Source organism: Elgaria multicarinata, chromosome 13 (assembly GCF_023053635.1).
Source record: "Elgaria multicarinata webbii isolate HBS135686 ecotype San Diego chromosome 13, rElgMul1.1.pri, whole genome shotgun sequence".
Taxonomy (NCBI): Eukaryota; Metazoa; Chordata; class Lepidosauria; order Squamata; family Anguidae; genus Elgaria; species Elgaria multicarinata.
This window is the reverse complement of record NC_086183.1, coordinates 27,529,269-27,539,745: the sequence shown is the minus strand read 5'-3', so window position 1 is coordinate 27,539,745 and position 10,477 is coordinate 27,529,269. Positions and strand designations below refer to the sequence as shown.

At 45.9% G+C, this 10,477-nt stretch overlaps 1 protein-coding gene across 1 annotated transcript in view; it reads left to right on the top strand.

Moving 5' to 3' along the window:
- Positions 1–10,477, top strand: part of LOC134407875 (guanylate-binding protein 1-like) — a 128,639-nt gene that overhangs the window by 108,152 nt on the left and 10,010 nt on the right. The window contains exons 2-3 of the mRNA XM_063139867.1: positions 8,369–8,576; positions 9,612–9,739. Of these exons, the coding sequence (XP_062995937.1) occupies positions 8,387–8,576; positions 9,612–9,739 (318 nt within the window). The 5' untranslated portion in view covers positions 8,369–8,386. The remainder of the gene's footprint in view (positions 1–8,368; positions 8,577–9,611; positions 9,740–10,477) is intronic.

The following is a 10,477-nucleotide window of genomic DNA, read 5'->3' as shown; positions in this document are numbered from 1 at the left end:
CTCTGGCTTGTTTTCTTCCTTTCTGGTGTTCTTGTGAGGGTAAATATGCAATTATGCATGTCAAAGAATTCCCTCAATTTAGAAAAATGCTGTGTGCATAACACAACAGCTACTGCTGGTCTTCAGTCATCCCCCTTCTGGTCTTGATGAGAAAGCCTGACTGAGCTGGGATGATCCATTCTGACATTGCCTAGGGGGCTGTCTATATAGCTTATTTGCCCTGCAGTGGCTGTGCAGTGTGCCGTGCCAGTTATACGACGCAGTTGCTAACTCGTAGTCACTGCTGGGCTTTCTCCCAAAACTCTGCATTTAAAAAGTCGGGTACTTATTAGCCACCAGGGGGCAATAAGAGCTTACATATTGACGGACGGAAGCCATTCATCTTAACCCAGATCCTGCAAGGTAGACTCCAGCAATTCATGGAGCGAGAATTGCCGGATGTACAAGCTGGGTTTAGAAAAGGCAGAGGAACTAGAGACCAAATTGCCAATATCCGCTGGATAATGGAGAAAGCCAGGGAGTTCCAGAAAAACATCTATTTCTGTTTTATTGACTATTCTAAAGCCTTTGACTGTGTGGATCATAACAAATTGTGGCAAGTTCTTGGTGGTATGGGGATACCAAGTCATCTAGTCTGCCTCCTGAGGAATCTGTATAACGAACAAGTAGCAATGGTAAGAACAGACCACGGAACAACGGACTGGTTTAAGATTGGGAAAGGAGTACGGCAGGGTTGTATACTCTCACCTTACCTATTCAACTTGTATGCAGAACACATCATGCGATGTGCTGGGCTTGACGAATCCAAGGCTGGAGTTAAAATCGCAGGAAGAAACATTAACAACCTCAGATATGCAGATGACACCACTCTGATGGCTGAAAGCGAGGAGGAGCTGAGGAGCCTTATGACAAAGGTGAAAGAAGAAAGTGCAAAAGCTGGGTTGCAGTTAAACCTCAAAAAAACCAAGATTATGGCAACCAGCTTGATTGATAACTGGCAAATAGAGGGAGAAAACGTGGAGGCAGTGACAGACTTTGTATTTCTGGGCCCAAAAATAATGCAGACGCTGACTGCAGCCAGGAAATCAGAAGACGCTTACTTTTTGGGAGGAGAGCAATGACAAATCTTGATAAAATAGTTCAGAGCAGAGACACCACACTGACAACAAAGGTCCGCATAGTTAAAGCAATGGTATTCCCCGTAGTAACCTATGGCTGCGAGAGCTGGACGATAAGGAAGGCTGAGCGAAGGAAGATAGATGCTTTTGAACTGTGGTGTTGGAGGAAAATGCTGAGAGTGTCTTGGACTGCAAGAAGATCAAACCAGTCCATACTCCAGGAAATAAAGCCAGACTGCTCACTCGAGGGAATGGTATTAAAGGCAAAACTGAAGTACTTTGGCCACATAATGAGAAGACAGGATACCCTGGAGAAGAGGCTGATGCTAGGGAAAGTGGAAGGCAAAAGGAAGAGGGGCCGACCAAGGGCAAGATGGATGGATGATATTCTGGAGGTGACAGGCTTGACCTTGGGGGAGCTAGGGGTGGCCACAGCTGACAGAAAGCTCTGGCGTGGGCTGGTCCATGAAGTCACGAAGAGTCGGAAGCGACTGAACGAATAAACAACAAATACAGCTTAAAACAAAGGCAAGGAATTTCTCAGAATCAAAGATGTCAAGCAGGTGAACATACCCAGCTTCCTTGCTTATTTGTTTTGAGAAAGGCCAGATCTACACCAAGCAGGATATAACACTTTGGAAGCAGTTTGAAAATGGTTTACGGAATGTGTCACAAGCCCCTACAGTTATCAATACCATTCGAAAACATTATAAAACCATGTGTAGATCTTGCCAAAGAGTTGTGGCCAAAACAAATCAGAAATTAAAAGTTACTTTTCCCCCCTTGTTTGTTTTGGCTCTTCTCCTTCGGTACTCTTCCACTCTTCTTTTATTTTTATTTTTAAATAAACCATACATTCATCCAAAACTGTCTTCCATGGTGGTATACATAAAAAAAACCCAGAACTTTAATGCAACTTTAAAACAAGACCAAACTTTGGGCACTACCAGATGGAGACCTTGTTGCACAAACAATCAAAGGTTGTTGTGCAGTTATTCTATCTTTTCTTCCTTAACAGATTTTTTTCCCCTGATAAGCAGCAAGCAGTGGGAAAATACGCAAGGACTACAAATTGAAGGCGATGATGCCTGCAGGCCTCGTAAAATTCCATGAATGAGCCAGGGCAATTGCACAATAAAAACCTCTTCTGGAAGCGCTGGTTCACAACACTATTTTTAAATTGAGAGGAATAAATCCATTCAACGAATTTGCTTTTTCCCCCTGACAGATTTCACAATGCTTTAAACGAGGCTTTGCGAAATGCACTGAAGATGGATTTATTTCACAGAGGTTAGCTATGATAGCTACAGTACATGGAGCTTCCAGGAAACCTCTAAATATCAGTTGCTGGAGAACAAACAGTGGTGAAGGGAAGTTATGTTCATCCCCTTCTTGGGAAACATTTGTCCAGTTACTGTGGGAAGCAGGATACCGAAGTAAATAGATCTTTGCTTGATTATTATTTATTTATTTAATTAATTAATATAGCACCATCAATGTACTTGGTGCTGTACATAGTAAAAGAATAAACAGCAACAACTTGACATAAAGGCTTACATTCTAATAAAATAATAAGAAGAAAGGGAAGAATAGAGAGGTACTGGTTCCTCTCTATTCGGCCCTGGTTAGGCCTCATCTAGAGTATTGCGTCCAGTTCTGGGTTCCACAATTCAAGAAGGACGCAGACAAGCTGGAGCGTGTTCAGAGGAGGGCGACCAGGATGATCAGGGGTCTGGAAACAAAGCCCTATGAAGAGAGATTGAAAGAACTGGGCATGTTTAGCCTGGAGAAGAGAAGATTTAGGGGAGACATGATAGCACTCTTCAAATACTTAAAAGGTTGTCACACAGAGGAGGGCCAGGATCTCTTCTCGATTCTCCCAGAGTGCAGGACACAGAATAACGGGCTCAAGTTAAAGGAAGCCAGATTCCAGCTGGACATCAGGAAAAACTTCCTGACTGTTAGAGCAGTAAGACAATGGAATCAGTTACCTAGGGAGGTTGTGGCCTCTCCCACACTAGAGGCATTCAAGAGGCAGCTGGACAACCCTCTGTCAGGGATGCTTTAGGGTGGATTCCTGCATTGAGCAGGGGGTTGGACTCGATGGCCTTGTAGGCCCCTTCCAACTCTGCTATTCTATGATTCTATGATTCTAAGAGAATGCACCAAATAGGCACGGGACAATAAGACTAACAGTGGCCTGGTTCGGACAACACGCTAAACCATGCTGCTTAACAACAAAATGGTTAGGCGAGATCGGGTGCATTCAGGATAGTATGGCCATAGACCACAAAATGGTTAAGGGAATGCATTAAGGTTAATGCATTCCCTTAACCATTTTGTGCTTAAGCCGCATGGTTTAGCGTGTTGTCTGAACCAAGCCAGTGTGAAAGTAAGAACAAAGTCAAGTTCTAAAAGCTGTAGAAAAAAGAAAAGTTTTCAATTTAGCTTTAAAAACAGTAATTGAACTTGTGATCCGCAAATGCTCTGGAAGAGAATTCCAGGCATAAGGGACGACGAGAAAAAATGGACGAAGCTGAGCAAGACAAGTAGAGACCCTTGGGCGGGTAAGTAACATGATACAGCAGAGTCTTTTGATACTACCCAAGATTGCGTTGAAGTGGAGCCCCTTCAGCCAATCCCTGTCACTGTTGCTAGCCAGGACTGAAAGAACTGGGCATGTTTAGCCTGGAGAAGAGAAGATTGAGGGGGGACATGATAGCACTCTTCAAATACTTAAAAGGTTGTCACACAGAGGAGGGCCAGGATCTCTTCTCGATCCTCCCAGAGTGCAGGACACGGAATAACAGGCTCAAGTTAAAAGAAGCCAGATTCCGGCTGGACATCAGGAAAAACTTCCTGACTGTTAGAGCAGTACGACAATGGAACCAATTGCCTAGGGAGATCGTGGGCTCTCCCACACTAGAGGCCTTCAAGAGGCAGCTGGACAACCATCTGTCAGGGATGCTTTAAGGTGGATTCCTGCATTGAGCAGGGGGTTGGACTCGATGGCCTTACAGGCCCCTTCCACTTAACATTTTATTTACACTTCTTGAAGTCTGGTGCCCAGTTCTTCAAGAAGGATGCAGACGAGCTGGAGGGGGTTCAGAGGAGAGCAACCAGGATGATCAGGGGTCTGGAAGCAAAGCCCTATGAAGAGAGACTGAAAGAACTGGGCATGTTTAGCCTGGAGAAGAGAAGACTGAAGGGAGACAGGATAGGACTCTTCAAGAACTTGAAAGGTTGTCACACAGAGGAGGGCCAGGATCTCTTCCCGATCCTCCCAGAGTGCAGGACACGGAATAACGGGCTTAAGTTACAGGAAGCCAGATTCCAGCTGGACATCAGGAAAAACTTCCTGACTGTTAGAGCAGTACGACAATGGAACCAATTGCCTAGGGAGATCGTGGGCTCTCCCACACTAGAGGCCTTCAAGAGGCAGCTGGACAACCATCTGTCAGGGATGCTTTAAGGTGGATTCCTGCATTGAGCAGGGGGTTGGACTCGATGGCCTTACAGGCCCCTTCCAACTCTGCTATTGGCAGGACACGTGCCAAGGGCTCATACATTAGCAGAGGGCCACTAAAAAGACACACACACCCCTAGAGTTTCTCCTCCTCTTCGCCATTGCCACCTGCTTGTTCACCTGCCTCTTGCTCTGGCCCGGAAAATAATGGTGATGTTGAGAAGGAGGGGCAGGAGATGCCACTGCCTGCTTGTTCACTGGCTCTCTGAGCAGCATCACACGAGGGAAAATCGCGTTTGCTTACCGTCACTTCTCCGCCCACACATTTGTCCCTCATTACTTCCTCTTTTGAAAGAGGAAATAACATGCACGTGGCCCATTCAGTGGGCCATTTTGATCCCGGTGCTTCTTCTGCACACAGCAGTGGTAACTTCCTCTTTAAAAAGAAGTTGGACTTACTGGGGTGTTTTGGGGGGCGGGGGGCGGGGGGTTGTGAGACGATGTTGTGAGAGGGAGCCGTGAAAATCCGCGATAAAACACTCGTCTGACAGAGCTCTCTGTGCCAAGAAAGTGATTGTACTCATGAGAAAGTGGAGGAGGAGAAATAACAGCACCTGAAGAAAGGCTGGTGAGAAGGTAGACTCATTAAAGGAGGGGGTCCATTGAGGTGGTCTTGCTTGAAGGACCCCAAACCTGGAGCTGGCACTGTTGTCAGGCAAAGTCCTTTTTACATGTCCTAGCTCTTTCTAAGTTACCATTTTTATTCTGCGGACTGTTTAATGCTGCATTTATAATTTTGTGTTTTAAGCTCATTTCGTGTGTGTGTTTACCTTTTAATTGTTTGAATCTTTTTGTAGACCACCCTGGAAATCGGATGGGTGTAAGAAATAACTGCTCCCATTTAGACTAGATCCGTTAAAATTAGTGGGACTTCAAGTCCCATTGATTTCAACGGGTCTACTTCAAGCATGCCTAAAATTTGGATTCAACCCATCACGAAGTTCTTCCTTTGTGCTCGCTGAAACAGGGGTCAAGGAGAGTCGGTCCACCCCAGAATGCCCCTCAGACGTCCCTCCCGGACGATTCGGATTCTGCCCCCACCCACCCAGATTCCTGGAAGCCCCAAGCGAACCGCGAAAAGCGCACATCCTGCGGAATCAGGTTTTGCTTTCAGTTTCTGCGAGCACCAATGAACTGCAAACAGAGCAATCGGCCGCTGAGTTGGAGGACGTGACAAGGGAGGTAAGGAATGAGCCCCCCTCCCTCTAAAACTCAGCTTCCCATTATGCCTGCATTTCTCTGGGGCAGGTGCTGCTCCGTTGGAATCTACGCTCTCTGCAGCGACGGGTGCGGAGCGTTATCTTCCTCCGGTTGCCTGGATGAATGAAGGCTGTAACCCTGCAAAAATGCCTTTGGAGTCTGTGGGGCTTGCTTCTGAGTAGACGCGCACACGGGATCGGTTGTGGCTTGTTGCCATGTTGGATGTTCTGCTTTCCGGGGTGTCGAAACGCGTGTGGGCCGCCTGCGTCTGGTCGAGCGCGAACCTGAAAGCCTGGGGGTGGGGATGGGGAGGGACAGGGGGAAAGAGGGGTCATCGGTCCACCTGGGGATTTCATGCAAAACAGGCCCCCCACCCTGCCCCACGCAGGATCTGGGCAGGATCTACACTACTGCCTTAAAATGGTTTATAGCAGTAGTGACAACTGTTGGGGCCCAGGGCCTCATCTACACCAAGCAGGATATGGCACTATGAAAGCGATATATAAAGGCAGGAGCCACACTACTGCTTTATAGCGGTATTGAAGTGCACTGACAATTGTTTGGGCCCATTGACACATACTATATACCACTTTCACACCGCTATATCCTGCTTGGTGTGGCTCCTGCCTTTTATATACCGCTTTCATAGTGCAATATTCTGCTTGGTGTAGATGAGGCCCAGGACACACTCTGTATACAGTCTTCAGAACGTTTTCAAAGTGTTATATCCTGCTTAGTGTTCAATCTAGTAAGAATCCGGCCGCGGATTGCAATAAACCACATGTGGCTTGAAGGCGTGAGATGGGCTGGATAGGATGTCAGACGCGCGAACCTAATCGTTTGGAAGATCCAGGCCCTTTCGTGGTGTGTGCGTCTCACAGTGTTCCATTGTCAAGCTAGACAGGACAAGAATTAGCAGTGTTGCCTCCATCCTATTTTCCATCTCTCGTGGTCAAGCCTCCCCTCGTCCGACATTTTGAAGCAGCCTTCCTTCTGCATAAACTTGTTTATGATGGGCTGTGAGTTCCATCCGTTTCACCTATGAATTCCTGATATGGGGAAACACACACCCTCTCACTAATACACACACACACACACATGTGCACACAAATGCCGCAATGTAACCTACACCCTCCAGGAGCAAAGATTCATCCTTTGTAAAAGCATGGGATTTATTGTGAGACAGCTACCTTGGGCAGATTTTCCATGCTGTTAAAGGTAAGCGTATTGTCATTAATTTAATTTGTCATTGTGAGTGTTGTTTTCTGTTTGTTTACTGTGAAGGGGAGAAGTGTGCTCTTTGGATTTTCTGCCTCCGGTGCCAAAATGCCCTGTGAGATGGTACAATCCAACAGGACCTTGTATGAAATGTGAGCGTATCCCTAGAATGTTGGTCACACCAGAACCTTCTGTGGAACACAGAGGTTCTGTGGCCAGCACATGGGTTAAGAACGTAATAACATAAGAAGAGACCTACTGGATCAGACCAAGGGTCTACCAGCACTCTTTTCACACAGTGGCCAACCAGCTGTCGACCAGGGACCCACAAACAGGGACCACAAACCAGGGACTCACAAACAGAGGAAAGCAATGAGGAAAATGGAACCGACCTCACCTGTCACACGCGGGAAAGGTGATGATTAAAGATGGATGCTGCTGTTCGCACCGGAAATGGTATCGGAAGTCAAAAGGCAACAAAATAAGTCTGGGCGGAGCGGGGCAGGGAGGAAAGAGTGAATAATTGTTACACACGGTGGAAGAAGGGACGCCTTAAATTCACTTAAGACGGACTAAATAACAGCGCCCAAAAGCCGGGAAAATGCACTTTGAAAGTAAGCCTGTGTGTCTCGATGAGCTTCGGGGCGCACTCCAGACGCACGCAAGCGCCTTCGCAACGACGTGTAGATCTGGCCCTAAGGTTTATCCCTGGATCATCCAGGGGTCAAACCTGTTCATCTAGGTGACACACAGGGGATCCAGTGCTCAGGCAGGACTGAACCCTAGATGATCCCAGGATAAATCTTAGGTCTAGCTGTGGCCTCAGTGAACTCCGCATAGAAGAATGATAAGGGGTTTTGATTTCTTGGATTCAATCATATTTAGCATCTTCCTGATTCTCTTGGCTGGTGACCAGTGATTTCTTGTACTCGTATTTTTCAGTCAATGGGAGTTTCAGGCAGAAAAACAGGAAAATATCTGAAAATACCCTCCCACCCATGTTCCTCTGCAACTGGACTTACTACCTCTGATACTGGAGGTAGCACACAGCCATCAGGTTCTTTGGTACAGCCATCAATGTGAAAAGGATTTCCTGGCTGGTGACCAATGGGTCCCTGTGTTCATATTCTTCAAGCATGGGAACTTCCCTCCAGAAACAGTGAAAACATCTGTGTCCTGTAAAAATGTCTGCAGTTCCAGAATCCCCAGAATGTTCCCGCTAGGAATACTGTGTATTAATATGAAATATATACACTGGTGACTCTTGCTGGTTTTTCTGTCTCTCTCTCCTCATCCCAACTGCAGCTCTTCCAGGCTGTGAGCAATGGCCTCCAAACTCTGCATGTCGGCTCCCATGTGCCTGATCGAGAACAGGGGAAGGCAGTTCCATGTCTGTCAAGAGGCCCTTTGGCTGCTCTCTGAAATCCGCCAACCAGTGGTGGTGGTGGCCATTGTGGGACTGTACCGCACGGGCAAGTCCTACCTCATGAGCAAACTAGCTGGCAAGACTTCAGGTGAGAGACACAGAGCTCAAGTCGACCAAGGGATGGGAGGGAAGAAGATGAATTCTAAAATCAAGGGTTTTCTGCCCAAATTGGCAGGGTGGAGCACTCTGTATGTGGACCATGGTGACCAGGGCTCTCTTCCTTTCAAGCCTGACATACATAGATTCTTCACATCAGAGCTTTATTGAAAGCCTGATTCATGTTTTGATTTGGTTTATGGATGCTTCAGTTATACATCATCAGCTATGTGATAGGGGGGAACGCTATATCCCTCTTCCACTTTTTATGCATCTATAAATGGAAACAGATAAGCTATACAAGAGCGACTTTCTAGTCTGAATTGGACAATTAACTCCAGTGTTTTTGGCTGTAGCTTTGATAAAACTCTTTATCCCACTGACGAAGACCCTTGGGGTTGAAACACATCTGGGACAGTTGGATGTAAACTATTACTGCCTACTATACGTTTATTAGAAACAAGTAAGGTCACTATGTTTGTGGATGGTTTAATTTCCAATTTGGTATATTTTATATGGTTTGTTATATAATTATTATTTTCTATGATTACTTTTTATATTTTGTAGTACGGATTAGATATTTTATCAAATTTTATTAAAGTTTATTTAGTGGTAGCTCCATCTGAATCTTGCACTTTACAAGCTCTCTGAAACCCATTTTGCTTTGTGTATGGAATTCTGTTCTTCTGTATTATTTTTAAATATCTGAAAAATATAAAGCAGCCCTCTGCATAGCAATGTCACCCCCCCTTTTTTCCCCTAAGAGGCCTCATGTGCCTTGACCATGACAAACAGAAATATGGGGAATGCAGCTTTCCCTATCACCACACTGGGAAAATCTACACCCTTTGAATGTTTGCCTGTCACAAAGACATAGGAGCCTTCCAAGAAAACCAAAGACAAATGGCTAAAGACATAGGAGTCTTCCAAGAAACAGGTGGCAACCCCTCTCCCCAGTCACTCCAACTTACGTGTTTCTAGTTCTTTCATCTTCAACTCTGTAATACATAATTATTGCCACATATAGGTTTCCTGCTGGGCTCTACAGTGCAAGCAACCACCAAGGGAATCTGGATGTGGTGCCTTCCCCACCCTGAGAGGCCTAACCAAACCCTTGTCCTTCTAGATACTGAGGGACTAGGTGATGTGGAAAAGGTGACTTGAACTTTTTGTATGCAGTGGTATAAGAACATAAGAAGAGCCATACTGAAACAGACCGAGGGTCCATCTAGTGCAGCATTCTGTTCCCACTGTGGTCAACCAGCTATTGACCAGGAACCCACAAGCAGTACATGCTGCACCTGTTGAATTTCAGCCTGTGCACAAAATTAGAGAAGGCAGTAGTTGATATGAATGATAGCAACCAACGAATGCCAAAGGCACACAGCTACTATAGTAATATGGAATTTCAGCCTGTTACATGATAGTAATACACACAGGAGCCCTGCTAGAAAACACTTGGCACCCTTAGAGTCAGGGGCAAGCCGCAATGAAGCTGCAACCAAACCCAATTGTTGGCTTTCTAAGTCAGCCTTACCGAACCGCAGATGTGGTTGGAGTACATTTTCCATCATCCCCAGCCAGAATGGCCAATGGCTGTGTTGTAGTCTAACACATTTGGAGGGCCCTAGATAGGTGAAAGCTGTTCTAGGCAGCTGTTCCTCTATAGAACGAGGAACTGCACACATCAGTGGTACCTTTTGCAACCTCTGATTTAGATTTTGAAGGTATGCATAAAACAGATTTCAATGAAGAAACTCTGTAAAAAGTTGGATCGTTTTTTAAAAAGTAAAAAATTCAGGGGGCGGCAGAGGCTGCACTAGGAGAGGGATCAACAGAGGCCTCATGTGATCCACTAGCAGTGTGTTGCCCACCCTGTGTTTAATGAATCTG